Below are 14,936 nucleotides of genomic sequence, written 5' to 3' on the forward strand. Positions count from 1 at the left end.
TCCATGCAAAACAATTTAATGCCCATGTTATCTAACAAACACTATTCTTTGATAGTGATCAAGTGGACACAACAAATCATGTACAAACATACAAGAAACTGTTAACTGCAAGAAGACACTTATGCGTCAGTTGATCACAGTTTGCCACTAGTAGGTAGGCTACTCAAGACATTTCAAAACTGTAAGGACTGGCCAATTGACAGAAATGTAAGACAGAGATTCCCATTTAGAAATACTTATTGTCTAAACAGACAGAACTGTAATAAATTATAATTTTGCTATTAAAGGTAGAGAGGTAGGGCTTGGCATAATGCTGTGATAAAGCCAAAAGTCTTCACCAGGTTCAGTTTGCAAGGTAAAAGGGTGCTGATACATTTTCTGTCCCTTTTAGCTTCCACTAGAGGGCACCCTCACATATGAATACAGTAGATTGATTTTCTTGAAGAGGAACAGAAATCACCTGGAGTTTCCAGTGAGTCCATAGCACCGTACAGTAGCACGTACACAGTAGCAGAGAATAAGGAAACACTTTAAAATAAGCACCGACGGCACAGTAAAAGTTGAGTCATGGATGAGCCACAACAACAGTGTCATTAGAATCAACGATACATTAATGGTTGCTTATCAATCACAAACAGCACTCAAGAGCAGCAGGCAGAGATTGTGCAGTTTCTTTTCTTTTTTTCAGTCATGTTTTTCAGTCATGAAATGAGGGGAATGAAGAGAGTTGCTGAGCTGAAACCTGAGTGTGCCTGGCTTATTTTACTTTCAGGGGCAGATAGAAGTGTTCTAGGTTTCAGGTCAGAGTTAGTCGCTCCAGTGTTGATCTTGGCAGTCTGTGGTTTGTTTGTTCTCAGTCTCCAGTGTTGCAGCATGAACATCAGCAGCTCAGCACTCAGACAGCGGCTCAGATGGGGAAAAAACATAAGCTCAGTTGGTGGTCCAGCACGTGTTCGTGCTTCGCTGATAGGTCTTAGCTGCCAGTCATATTGATTCATTTAATGTGGCACTATTTTGTTTTTTTTTGTTTATAGGCAGTTTGTAAACAGCTTTATGTAAGTGGAAGTAGCACTAGCGGATTGTGGCTCACCCCATCCAAGGAAGGCAGCATTTTATGAGGTTTTATGAACCTAATCCAGTGTTTAACCAGCCAGTATTGCTCTTAAGGAGCTGATCAGAGTTAATTTAACCATCAATCAAGTCCAACAGACCAAAATAATGAAATTCAGAACATTTTCTATTTCCTCACGAGTGTACAAGTTGTAGTCCCTTGTCTTCCACCAAGAAGGCACAGGATGAATACATAGCTGCGGTGAGAAGGGGTTCGGCACTGAAGATTGAGTATGCTGTGATGGGAGGTCGCTCTTTACGAGCATGTCACTCCTGGCTGGCTCGTCTCTTCTCCAGCTTTATTTTGAGTTCCTCATTGAGTGCTGTGGAAAGACAGAAGAAACACACTGGATCTGTTCTTATACCCACACTTGCAGTCTTGAGAACTTAGCTGCGCATTCACGTGCGACCAGGTAGTATGCAAGTGCATCCCATGTCAGAAAAATACCAACACAGGGTCCACTTAACCCAAAAATTATCCCCATGCTTGCAGCCTTAACAGGTTGGGCACTGTGGCGATTACTGGACTTATTGGGACAGGCCCACTGAGTTGAAATAAATACAAATCAGGATTGACTGCATTGTCTACTCACTCTGTGCGAGAGGTGAAGGGGAGAGAATGAGTCGTCTCATCGGGTTGGTGGGCGAGGCCGGCACTGGTGAGGTCAGAATACGGCGGTCGGGGGCAGGAGACCTGGACAGGGGGCTGCTGGACCAACGATCTGCACCGGAATGACAGCAATGATTATTGGCGTCTGCCTGTGACTGTCTGCATGGGGTTTATCTGACCAAGGCACACCTTGTTTAGGAGGCAGGGCAGGAGCCTTTGGCAGGGGGCTGGAGGGGGCAGTGTGGAGGATCCTCTCCCCGTTCTCATCATTGGCGGAAACGTATGCTGATGACACAAACAGAGTTTAACGTGATGAGCCTCATTGATTATTTGTATGAAAATGCACGGGAAAACAATAATAGAATCTTGAGAATATGTGTCGCCTCACTGATATTCTCTTCATAAGGCTCCTCCAGTAGGAAAGGCTGGAGAGTTCCCGCTGTCTTCTCTACAAGAGCATCAATGACCTCGTGAAGGTCAGCACAGGGAATCTGGAGGAGGAAACCTGCTGTGTTATATGTCTAAAGCTGCTGGTTTGTTAGTGGTCTTTACATACAGTCTGAGGCAGAGATTGCAGTCACCTGAAAACACTATTCAAAATTGTCATTTTAATGTTGTACATTTCTTCTTCCAAATAGTGTTTACAAAATCCTCTGTGTGCTAAGTGGTTGCCAAAATACATGATAATGTGAAGATACAGCTGTATTTACCTGTGTTTTTCTCTGACATTCTGTTTTCTATCTTTTTAAATATTTAGCCCCATGGTCCATCATCCATCCCCATTGATCCAATATGCACAATATGACACACAGTGTGGTATACAGATTATAAATCTGCTAAAAGATAGCTCTGGTATCAGATAAGTACATGGTGTCACCAGATACCCTGAATTAGAGTGTTGGAATCTGTATCTGTATGGAGAGAAAATGTTGGATGGATGCTAATGCAAATAAGTCAATTATAATGAGAACTTAGATTCCAATTCCACCTTATGAATTGTTGTAAGATGTGAATTGTATCTGCAAGTATTAGACACTTACAGGATTTTCTACATCAATGACGTAACCGCCTTGGTCCCTCTGAGTCACACGGTAATGTCTGAACACCGACCTGGAGCAAATTAGAAAAAACAGAAAGCTTGTAAGCGTTTGCAATGAATGGTCACTGTGTCCGATATTTGCAGCTACAGTGTCCAGATGTTCGGCAGGTTTTTACCCATTGAGGTCCTGCCGAGTAGTGACAGCCAGTGAGCATCCATCTCTGCCTGGACGAAGCAACATGTTGCCGCAGTCTGGGTGTCTCTCTAAGAGGACTTCAGCCTCTGTTCGAGACACCGGGCGAAAACACCTGCATGGAACATACATACACACACACACACACACACACACACACACACACACACATTATTAGTAATACAGTTGTGCACACACACTAAAGGTGCTATATCTACAGTGCATCCTCTCAACACAACAGCGTGGAGAACTCACGGTGGGATCTCTCCCACTAAAGGCACGGAGAGGGGTGAGGGAGGAGCACGCGTGGGAGTGCGAGTTCTCCGTCTGGACCTTTCTTTGTCCACCACCTCCTTCAGCATCTGCAGCTGGCCCGGCAGCAACGTGAGACAGGATGGTACATTCAGCTGTGATTGGACAGAGGGGAGAATATTTTTAAGACAACAGAGAGACAGATTGGCAGAGGGATGCAGTTGTAGCAGGTGTGCAAAAGGATATTTACATCTACGACGGAGTAGAGGAAACCTTTCCACAGCTCTCTTGATTCCAAGTTAGGTGCCTGGAAAGGACAATAGCACTTTCACACCTTGCAAAAAAGTGTTACATTTAATGAGTGTGTGTGTGTGTTGAGTGGCATTACTGTGATTTTGGTCTCTCCATCCTTCATGCGCAGGATGAGTCTTGCTGCCTCCAGGTTTCTGTCCCGGCTGCAGTCGTCCTTCAGGGACACAAACCCACTGAGGTCCAGCTTCTCCACATACTATAACACACACACAAAACATGTTTCAGTGTCAACACACTACAATGCACATAAAAAACCTAAATGCATACAGTCTGAAACTTACATGAGTGTCCTTGGCATTATTGAAGAAATACAAAGAATTCCCGCACAGACATGTCCACAGTCGCCTGGATGCCTGTCACACAGAAATAAGCAGTACAGTAAAGGAATACTGCTGTGGCAACAACAGTGCCAGTTTTTTCACGTGTGTACTGGATATTTCCCTTTTTTATTACTCCCACATCTCCTGTCCCAAGAGATGGACATGGAGCGGGACACAGCTGCTGTCAGTCTGGGGCCATGGGTGAGTGCAATCCCCTGCACCTGAGCCAGGCTCACATTACAAGTCTATATTGCATTAAAATGAGGGGGGGTGGGCGCGGGAGGGGGTCCCATTCTTTGTCACCTTATATACAAATAATACAAAATGTAAAATAATCATTTTTGAATATTGTCAGCTTCACTGTATCTAACTTTGTATTTAAGATATTATCAGAACAGTATGTCTCTGAGTCCGCAGTGAATTCTGAGCGTTGACAAATCTTGCCAGACATGCTGTGACATAGATGCTTAGTTATTACGATCAGGGAAACTGCCAGAAATCGTTCATGTGATGTAATTTCAATGACACGCAATGTTTTGACAGCGGTCGCGTTACCACAATTCACACGTCGTGATTCAGTCCTGAATTGTTGCATGCTTTCCCCGTCAGATTCTGGCGAAACCCCACTTAACACCCCAACACATCTGTGATCCGTTATGTGAAACAATCCCCAGCAGCACCAGTGCAGTCTCGCCTCGCCCATTTTGACACAATAAGGAAGTTGACAGCTCTGTGGGAATGGGAGATAAACCGGTGCACGCACCCAGACACTGTCCGCCGCATGCAGTGGAAACAACATGGCACTTACATCTTCACCGGCAGAACCTACCTTTTCTTTCGGAGCTCTCTTCTCCAGGTATCCTTCGTAGTAGCAGGGCGGGAGCTGCGCCCGGGGTCCCCCCGGCCCGGAGCGCTGCCTGACGGGTGCAGCCGCCATGAGTGTCGCTGGCTGGGCACAGACAGAGGACAAAGGGGCGCTGAGTAATTCGGGAGAGTGACACGCCTTCCCCGATGAGATAGTGCTGTGGCAATAATCCAACAGCTGGCTGGTGTAGCCTGCTGTGTCTCGGCATCATGCAGACGGGTGGTTGTGCAGATTAAAAACTGTATGGTTGGGGGATAAGTGCCCCAAGTATATAGATGTGTATTGAGCATAAATGAACAATTGCGCAAATATCAAAGGATAGATTTAAAAAAGAATCAGGTGAGCTACATGTAAAAAGAGATAATCCCACGCCTCTATATTATCTGCATCAGTGTACAAACCTTTCATTAAATTGTATCCATTTAAAACGACCAATTCCATTGCAGGGCTTTAATTCCCTGTAATGACACACTGGGAGCCAAATGACTTAATTATTTATTTGAAGAAGTGAATGAACAGCATCCATTCCCCTTTACAGAGTAACAAAAATATACAATACAAAGAAGATTACACTTAGTATAGAGGTAATCCATATATCCTAAAGATAATCCAGGATAATCCCACGTTTAGTCTCCCCACAGTATCACAATTACAAGAATAAGGCATTGCCTAAGACACAGAAGGTGTAATGAAGACACATGCAAAGCAGTTACATTTTATCACAGAAAAATTCCATTAACATTAGGCATAATAAAATAAAGCTTTAAAGTCTGATAATACTTGCTGTGACTGCAGCAGCACACAAGAACTGATCTCATCCCTTTGTTTCACAACATTATTCACCATCAACATTACACAAGCTGATCCTGAACCCCTGACCCTCCTTTTCCCTCTCCAACTTTGGGCTTTTGACTTAGTGTAATGAGGCATGTAAACCCACACCTGAACCACAGTTATTACTCTGCACAGCCAAAACCCCTGGCCCTATATATATATATCTCATGAATGAAACATAGGAGGCATGCAAACATAACATTTAAGAGGCACATGCTACGATAACAATGAAGAGATTATTCCAGGGAAGGACCAGGAGACTGAGCTCCAGAGGAACCATGGGATTGGGATGGGGCCGATAATGAGAAAGGGGGTCGGGGCACAGGGGCAGGTGGTGAATAAAGACCAGTGGGGGAGGGAGGGCCACTGCTGTGTGCCCTTCCCTGCTGAAAAGACCTGTCTGTTCCGCTCCCAATTTTAACAGAGACTGGAGAGATGAGTGAGGCGGGGGGCGGTCTAACAAGGGGATCATGACAAGAGGAGAAAGTTGGCATTTTAGTGAACAGCACAAACCCTCACAGCCCATAGTCAGCTTGTAATAGACTTAATTGAAACTGAAACCGGCTATTGTGTACAGGCCTTCCTCATTATTAGTAAATTCTTAACGCAGTAGTTTGGAGATAGCATTTTCTGTCAGGTCTGGTGCACAGTTTCAGCCTGAAAACTGAGGCCGGTACAAAAACACCCGAAACACATCAGATTAATTTCCATGCTCCAAATTACAGGTTAGAGTACTAAAGCCAGGCTTAGCCCAGGACTATAGGGGGAAAACAAATCACAGACTGAAAAATCACTGACAACAGTTAAGCAAAGGGCCACAAAATATTGTGAGCGACACTGCCAGCAGTATCAATAGAGCCTGAGAGAATAGTGGAACCGAAAGATGCATGCATATGGCTTTGGTGTGATGCTGCAACATTTCTGGGGCAGGGGTGAATCATGTTACATAGTTGTGGGTTGCACTGTAGTGGCAAGAAATATCTAATTTTCATTTTAAACTGTGAAGTAAATAGGCTGTATGAAACATGTTTTCTTTTAATGACAAACAGCAGCCTCATCCAATCTGGAAAGTGTGCAACCTTTCTTTGGCAACAGCTCTAAGAGAAGAGAGTGGAGTGCAGTGAGAAACATGAAGAGCTGAAGGTAAATTAAAGCATTAACAACTTAGCAACTATTGGTGTGATAAAGATTATAAAGCTAAGCATATTTATGGACACCCCCTTGCTCTTTAGAAATGACCTTTTTTTGTCTTGAATAAGTGTCTGATAAACAGTAGTGTTAAGAATGAAAAAAAACATTTCATACAGCAATCAGTATATATTTCCTGCTGACTGGCTCCAGCTATTTTTAAATATATCTGTATTTTTTGGGGGGGGGGGTTGTAAGAAATAATGGAGGCCATGTGATGGTGTCACTCAAACTGAGAGCTAGGAATGACCTCTAGTTCCACCAGGTGGCAGTAGAGGATAGTCTCAATACATCGACAAAAGGCAGCCATTCCTCCATGTTGACTCCAACTAGACTATGATGACAACAGTACTAAAGCCTGAAGGCACAGTAATGAAAACTGCGAGTGTAGAAAACTGCTTAGAAGAAAGCACGTGTATACATGCACGGGTGTCGTACCAATATGAACAATACATAGAATAAGAAATATCATCTTGTGAATATAAAATAGGCTACGAATAAAGTTGCTGCAAGTGTTTTTGGATGCTGCTTTGATCAGTCCCAGTGGTGGAGGTGTAGTGTATGAAGTGCTCAGGTGCATAGAGAACGAGTGTAAGGATGTGAGGATAAGGTAAATGCACCCAAACATTATACCCTCATTGTTCTGATTGAACATCCCTCTGTCCTTACTGTTTTTAAAAATCCATTAAATATTGGCATAATGTCACGGAATAAAATAGGCTCTTTCCTCAGATAACTCCTAAATACAAAATTAGGTCCATCTTGAGATGTTTACCCTTTAATTACAATTAAGGAAAAATATCTGTTGATCATAGAAAGTTAATAATTCACCCTATTCATCCTCTCCATCACGCTGTCCCCCTCTTGCCTTGCTGATTTCAGTGTGACAAAGGCACCACCACTTCAACATAGTTGTTGGGGAAGAATCCTGATTTGCCGCGAAGGCTTCCCTCGAACCAGTTCTCATCGATCTGATTGACCAAGGTGATGATGTCGCCCTCGTGGAAGCCCAGTTCTCCGTCGTTCTCTGGCTCAAAGTCATACAGGGCTTTACAGCACGGCTCTGCAGAAAGAGACAAAAACAGACGCAAGGAGGGAGAAAGAACAAATACTGTCATTTAGTGAAAAGAATATTTGACATTTTCCCCTCAACAGCATTAGTATTAGTGTGTCACCAGTATTTTTTCCCAATAGGACTCTGGAATAGACCACAAAACAAGAGTCATTAAAACAGGCGATATGTTAGTAGTCAATGTGGTAAGGAAGAATCCTTCTGAAGCTCAAGATCAAAATCAATGTCCTGACATGTTAATAGTCCAAGTTTGTTCAAGTTTTAGACTCTTCACATTTACTTTCTCTTGTGTTTGACTGAAAAGGTGAAAAATATTAGCTCCACCCATACGGACTATCTCTCTAAATGAAACATGTGGGATGAAGTGATTTTTCTTGAGGTACAGAAGCTTCAGTCAGTGAACAGGATGTCAGGTACATATAATTCAGCAAAACCATGACTACCAGTTAAAAAAAGAAATATTTTGTAAAAAATGTGGTCGACAACTTTGACAGACATGACGTGCTTTGCTGACGATTCCATGTATCTGCAACCTTTGGTCAGACAGTAATTTTCACACTGTCAAGTCCCATGTTGTTCTGGGATCTGAAAATATGGATCCAACAAACACCACTCAACAATGTTAGTCAAATACTTTGCCATCACACAGACATGCACAGACCTTCTCTGCCACACAGATGTGCAACAGAGTGAGTGAAAGTAGTGAAACTTTCTACTTCTGTGTAAGTGACACGTTATCTTCATCTGTCTCACTCACGCTGTCTGCTCTTGATGGAGGCTCTTTGGAAGGATGGAACTGGATATTGCGCTGGGGCTGGTTAATGTCGTAGAAGGAAAGACACATCAGTCTTAAGAATGAGATTGACTTGCACACATGCCTTCTTGAGAGTAGGCCTCACACACATACAGACTCACACTGCTCTTAGAAAATACAGAAAAGTTAAGTTTACCAGAGGAGTAAGCTGAAGGGCTTGTTGCAGATGGTGAGTATCCTCCGTTGGATTCTTCTCCATAGTCAAAGGATGGTCTGGGTTTAGGTGTGTATTCACGCCTTGGACGAGACTGAGCATCATTCATCCTGCATACAATCATAAAATAAAAAACATCACCTCTCTGAGCTGCTCACAAGTAGGGGTTGCACCAATACAAATATAAGCAGGTTAAACAAAGAGATAACAATTCATTTTCTTGTGGGTTTGTAATCATTGCAATTCATTGCTTGTAATCGTAAGGGTGTGCTGAATCATCCCTCGTCATGAGCCAGAGGACACAGCCTCAATATAGAAAAGGCATGCCATCCTCCATAAATAGCCATGGCACTGACCTTTCTCTCAGTTTGTCAGAAAGCTCCTCCAGGATTTGCGAGGCCTGTTTGTGGTACTGCAGCAGAGACTCCACTAAAGAAGACAGCTGACTCACCTGCTCCACCTACATGCACATACAAACCATTTCAAAATCAGACCAAACACAGAAACAGCAGTGGCCCTTCAGAGCATTCTTTACAGGTTTATCGTTTTAATTCTTGCGTCTCATCATCACACCAGTATTGTTTATCACAATTACTCCACTGAAACATCTTATTATGGCAAGTATGAAAACAGGAAATACCAAAAAACAAACAAGCAAAAAAACAGGTTTGACAAGTTCTCACTATGCAAGTCATTGGTAGAAAAAACTAGGCATGTCACCTGATATATACTGCCCTTAGAGAAATCACATTTGGCTTGCTAGCTGAGAAACTGTGAGAAGCAAGCAAAATGCATTTCCAATGCAAGTAGAAACCTATACCAGCCAGAATATATGTTTCATGCAGCTCTGTATTCATCCTTTCTATACTGAAAACTACTGCTGCTGGACTTCCATCTCACAGTCTTGGCACACAGAAGACGTCTTGGCAATCATGAGATTTTTACAGCTCCCCCAAATTCTTAAAGACTGAAGTATTGATACATTTTGGCTCCCCAAAGAAAACTAGACAGAATTATAAAACTTCTGCCCTGTGTGAATTCCACTGATCAAATCACCTATTAAGGTGATGGAGTTATTTCCACTGGCGCTGAGATGGCTTCTTTATTACTTTAAGCCTATTATATCTTACATAACAATGCTTGTTGACCTGACTTGGCCTACTTTATTGAAAACAAGATTCCTTGGAAAATACAAAAACAATACGTCGTTAGATTATTATGGATTCCGATCAGTGTCAATATTTATTAAAGCACACGGAATAATGTATTTCAGGATTTAAGAGGATATAACCGACTCCCTCACTAGGGCTGGCGATATGGCCAAAAATGTTACCATGATAAAAAAATTCTTATAATTTAATATTGACAACTATCACGATAAATGTCAATTATTTCATTCAAGTTTAAAGGCTGATTTTGGCTCCTGAGTGAAAGTAGAAGAAACTGGACAGTTAATTCTGTTTTTAAGCTATTCTTTATGCTCAGAACATGACAAAGACTTGATGCCAAACAGTGGACCACTTGACAAATCTGAGGAAGAACGTTCAAATCAATTATGCTAAAATCTTTTTTCAACAAATATGCATGAGTAAAATTAAGTTAAATATTTCAGTCCCTTTTAGGCAACAAAATAAATATCTTAATAGAAAAATTAAGTACTAATTCGTCCGTGATTCAAATCAATTAAATAAAACATTTCATTTTTTTTGTTTTCATTTTATACCATTAAATTACTCCCTTGAATCAACACTTACATGATTGGCTAAAGCAAAAGGAGCCATCTGATTGGCTAGAGATAAATCACTGTTGAAAAAGAAATTGTGAATTATAATTAATAGTAATTAAAATAAGTGATTGCAGATCTAAAAACTATCTGAGTGCTTGTTGCAAAATCTATGGCCATGGTTTTATTCTCTTGCAGTACAGACACAAATGATGGATTCTGAGCAATAAAAGTATATTTTGTCTCTTTCAAGACATTCTTCAATATGTATGCCGTTGTCTGTTTATATTTCACCTTGCAGAGGAACAAGGACAGTCTCACCCACACTACGTTTTTATTAACATGTTCTAGAAATGAAACATGTTCTAGAAATGAAACAAGTCCAGCAGGTTTCAATATGTCACCTGCAATGCAAAGTGAATCAAGTTTATTCTACAGGCTACTCACATCTGTTTCCAGCAGGTTGTGCATGGAGCTTTCAGCCAGCTCTTTGGACTCGTGGAACTTCTCCAGGGCCTGCTTGATCTCTTCTTCTGGGATTTTACCTTGCCGTTTCTTTTTATAGTCATAGTCCAGCCGGCGACCCTCCAGCTTCTTCAGGTGGTGCTGAGGGGGTGGAAGAGTTAGAAAATTAGTTTTCACAGATAATATTATATGAATAAGTATTGTCACGTGTATGATAGTTTTGAGAAATGTGTGCGATTTAAACATTTACATGCAATTCCACTGCTCTGTATCTGGACAGTTAATACTTCTTTTCTTATTACTGCAGATGACGCACAGACTGCGGCACTCATTAGTCAATGCCTGGCATGTACGTGCAGAGGCATACCACCTCTTTGATTCTACCTGAATGTCTCTGATATCCTTCTCAGCAACTCCCTGCAGTGGGTCAATAAAGTTCTGCTTCACATCAATATCCAAAGAGTCCTTGACCTCAGACATCCTCTTCATTGACTCCCCAAAATCTATTAAAGCCCCACCTGCAGACATGCAAAATACCAGCGTTAGGGAATGTGGGACATTGTGGGGAATGTTAATAATACTGATTGGCTCTAAACTATGAAGATTAAAACATTATAAGTAGATTCATGGGAACATCCTGAACAAATACACTGTTCTAATTCTCCTCTCTTTTCATGGTTTCCAAACATCCACCATACATACAGCATCTCTTCCACCCTGTATCTCATCATCTCACTGCCTATAACTGTTCTTACCAAAGTTGGTGTCGTAGCCCATATCCTGTCCATACTTAGTCATGCACTCCCCCAGGAGGCCCTCAGGCTGGGGGTAGCCCGGACTCTTCACCTGCCCGCGGATTTTGGACACTGTGTTCAGCATGGAAAGCTTAGCTCTCGTTGCCGGATTAGGCTGGAGGTACTCTGATGTTTTAGTGATGACTTCCACCACTGCTTTGCTGGTGATATCTGCTCTCTGGTGGTACAGGTTATGGGGAGACAGTAATTGATATACTGAGTTTTATGCCTCTGAGAGTGTTTAAGTGAGTGAGGGAAACTTTAATGACATAATTTCTCTTTCAGTAACACAAAAGAACATGTTGTTATTCTACCTTTTAGTATAGATATTTTCAGAAAATGTATGCATGTTACCCTCTCGAGGTCCTTGAAGTCTTCATCCAGTTTGGTTCCCTCCGCACCTCCAACCTTCTCACTCACCATCTGTGAACACACAGCAATCCGAGCATTAAAGCCGACTCAAGTCTGCGAAGTCACTGGTCTCTCATGGATTACCTAAAGGAGTCCACATTTTTTTACTCCGTGACTACCTTGACAATCTACACATGGTCATAAAATAAAAGATTGATTGACTTCTGTGTATTGATAAAAACTTGTATTGATAATATTGTGAATATTTTAGTTAACTGTCTTCCACTTATGCACCTGCAGAGGTTCGCCAACTTTAGAAAAGAACATGTTTGACCTTTTGTTCAGAGGGTTTGAACCAGACTTTCACAACCATTTCCAAACTTTAATGGATATTTAACATCTTCCACTATTTTCTTTTTTTCCAGGTTCGGTTAACACAGTTCTCAAATTTCAAGATATGCCCATGTTTTCCGTCAGTGGAGAAACGTTCTCAAGTCTGCATAAGGGAGTGAGTTCTGAAAACTGGACTTTCCTCTCTACTGAGAGTCTCTTTTGCACAAGGAATTACACTAAGGGTTTTCCCTTTTCCATCAGATCAGCACACACACTGCAGTTTCCTACACTATAACCACATTCATGGATACTTTTACTAAACACACATGCTAACTTCATCTTGCTCTCACTCACTAATTCATATCCTGACACATGGCACATACATTCTCCATTTCTCATCCAGAGCAACAAACTCTAAATTCCTGTACAGTTGGCTGGCAGGCCAAACAGAGACTCATTGTATGGGTGTGTGTGTGTCTTCTGGTTCAACTCAGTGCAGCTGTCAGCGCCACACTACACATAAAACTCTATGACCAGATGGATCAATCTCTCTAGTTTATATAATACAAAGGCCTGGCAAAGTTATTTTGTGTGAAACACTCAGTGGCTCTGAAAATTGCCCTAAGCACTGATTGCCAAATGATTCATGGGATATAACTCGGCACCACATGTCCCCCAATTATGAAGTCTAATAGACACAATTTTAATTGCAATTAATGAATCTCTTGGTACCAGATGTGAGGTTGTGTCATGTAGAGTTGTGAAATCCAAACACAAACACATTTTAAGCACCCCATCTGGCTTCATAATTGCCAGCACAGGTTTCTTGTCCTCCATGACTAATAAACCTGCACATCCCGGTCTGACTATCATATGTAATCCTTCTAGAAAAACTTTTCTTTTAGTTGTAGTTATGACATTCAGCTTTAAATTATTTATAATTTTTTTTACTTGGAAGTGTTGAAAGCTAAATCTAAATAAGTTAAATAAATAAATAAATAAATAAATAAATGATTAAAGCTGGGTAGGCATTTTTTTTGTTATATTTGTTGAAATTCAACCAATGAATTTATAAAAGAATCCTGCATCTGTGGCTGCAGGACTGCAATTCGAACCGAATGAAATGACTTGCTGGCTGGCTTACCGACACGCACACTGTCCGTGCACTCACTGCACGTGAAAATGTGTTTTGGGGGAGGACGGGGGTTCGGTCAACACTTTTAAAATCAAGCTGCCTCTTGCTAGTTTCTCCACCGTTACCTCCCCCAGCTTTAAATAAGATACAGATTCATAAGCAGATTTGATACAGGACACAGATTTGTTAAAGAGGGGTTTTGCCTAGACAAGAAGAAGAGCATGAGGGTTTAGTCTTGTTGGTCAATGACAAAAGAAAGATACATAACATGACGTGGACTAATATGAAAAAGAGGGCCCACAATAATAAACCCCATGTTCACAATGTCAGCTATATATGTTTGCTTAGCAACTTAGCTGACAATTACTCTGTTCAATCATTGATTGAATCAGGTTTCTTTTTATATAGTGGTATGCCATAAACCTTATTAGGGAATTAACTTACAGAACTGATTGCCCTTCAACCTGTTTTCTTTCTAGTCATAGCCAGAATGGCAAGATGCAACACTTGTTAGTCAGGCCTATATCCTATATGTTAACATGTGTGTCCCAATGGTTGAGGCTTTCGCAGTGGGAGTTGACTGGATTACTGAAAAACTGGAAGCTGGTTTGGGCAGGGTTTTCACATTACTGGGATTCCATTAAACACCCACTGAGTAAGGAGTCGTCACTTGCACATCATGTGATGTTAGGCCAAAGCGAGGACCTGTTGCAAAGCAGGTGTCATCAAAACACAGGCCACCGGTTATGCAGGCTATGTTTTCTTGTGCTTCATGTTTGTGATTGTGTCTTTAACTAACACTGCCTCAAGAGCTAACAGTAGGAATGGGCGATATCGCCAAAAATGTTATCACATTAAAAAATGTCATATCATTGAATATTGATAATTATCACAATAAATGTCAAATTAATATTTCTTTCAAGATTAAATTCAGATTTTTGCTCTTGAGTTAAAGTTTTATTGCCAAACACTAACCAACAGCTATATTTCTTTCCTAAAAGGAAGGAGTGCCGTTTGAAATTTGCAAGCAGAAGACAAACCTGGCTCAATAAAATAAAAGCTTTTCAAAAGAAACACATGCAGTGCTGCGAAACTGATGCATAGACTACTGTGAATGTCTGTACACAATCTGGCTGTTAGACATTTGACCAGCATGGCATTAAGACACTTTCATCTGTTTAAATATTTGACTTCCTTTTCTAAGCTTCCAGAACCAACCTAATGTCGGTGTTAAATTTAAGTTTTACATGCATGCTAAATATGTCACACACCAAGTAAGTAACCAAGAAAATTGGCCTTGTAAACCTTATGAAAATAAATAATCTCAATGCCTTGTTGAATTTATGGATCCTTTATATACTAGAGATAAATA

The 14,936-nt window shown here is 41.3% G+C and overlaps 2 protein-coding genes across 4 annotated transcripts in view; both read right to left on the reverse strand.

Annotated features, from left to right (window-relative positions):
* On the reverse strand, positions 1–7,661 carry stap2a (signal transducing adaptor family member 2a). 2 transcript variants are annotated; one of them, XM_046052927.1, is made up of 12 exons: positions 7,555–7,661; positions 4,666–4,785; positions 3,798–3,869; positions 3,593–3,712; positions 3,455–3,511; positions 3,208–3,359; positions 2,936–3,067; positions 2,761–2,830; positions 2,109–2,211; positions 1,910–2,005; positions 1,704–1,832; positions 1–1,433 (listed from the first exon to the last, which is right to left on the reverse strand). In XM_046052927.1, the coding sequence occupies exons 1-12, from the start codon at positions 7,570–7,572 to the stop codon at positions 1,378–1,380; spliced, it is 1,125 nt and encodes a 374-aa protein (XP_045908883.1). In that variant the 5' UTR covers positions 7,573–7,661; the 3' UTR covers positions 1–1,377. The 2 variants fall into 2 exon arrangements, with proteins under 2 accessions (XP_045908883.1, XP_045908884.1); XM_046052928.1 differs by lacking the exon at positions 3,798–3,869.
* The window catches only part of LOC123973071 (endophilin-A2-like), an 11,155-nt gene continuing 1,402 nt past the window's right edge, over positions 5,184–14,936 (reverse strand). Inside the window, exons 2-9 of one of the 2 annotated variants that reach the window (XM_046052929.1) lie at positions 12,100–12,168; positions 11,707–11,923; positions 11,336–11,469; positions 10,934–11,092; positions 9,120–9,223; positions 8,746–8,873; positions 8,553–8,609; positions 5,184–7,786 (exon numbers count right to left, since the gene is read on the reverse strand). In XM_046052929.1, coding sequence (XP_045908885.1) covers positions 7,602–7,786; positions 8,553–8,609; positions 8,746–8,873; positions 9,120–9,223; positions 10,934–11,092; positions 11,336–11,469; positions 11,707–11,923; positions 12,100–12,168 — 1,053 coding nt within the window. In that variant the 3' untranslated portion in view covers positions 5,184–7,601. The remainder of the gene's footprint in view (positions 7,787–8,552; positions 8,610–8,745; positions 8,874–9,119; positions 9,224–10,933; positions 11,093–11,335; positions 11,470–11,706; positions 11,924–12,099; positions 12,169–14,936) is intronic. The other variant, XM_046052931.1, reaches the window with a different exon arrangement.

The sequence above is a fragment of the Micropterus dolomieu genome, linkage group LG06 (genome assembly GCF_021292245.1).
Source record: "Micropterus dolomieu isolate WLL.071019.BEF.003 ecotype Adirondacks linkage group LG06, ASM2129224v1, whole genome shotgun sequence".
NCBI lineage: Eukaryota > Metazoa > Chordata > Actinopteri > Centrarchiformes > Centrarchidae > Micropterus > Micropterus dolomieu.

Excerpts from the sequence above, each read along its gene's own strand:
- stap2a (XM_046052927.1), bottom strand. Across the intron at positions 3,713-3,797 it reads ATAATGCCAAGGACACTCAT|TATGTGGAGAAGCTGGACCT; the intron begins GTAAGTTTCAGA and ends TGTGTGTTATAG. Across the intron at positions 2,831-2,935 it reads ACTCGGCAGGACCTCAATGG|GTCGGTGTTCAGACATTACC; the intron begins GTAAAAACCTGC and ends AATTTGCTCCAG.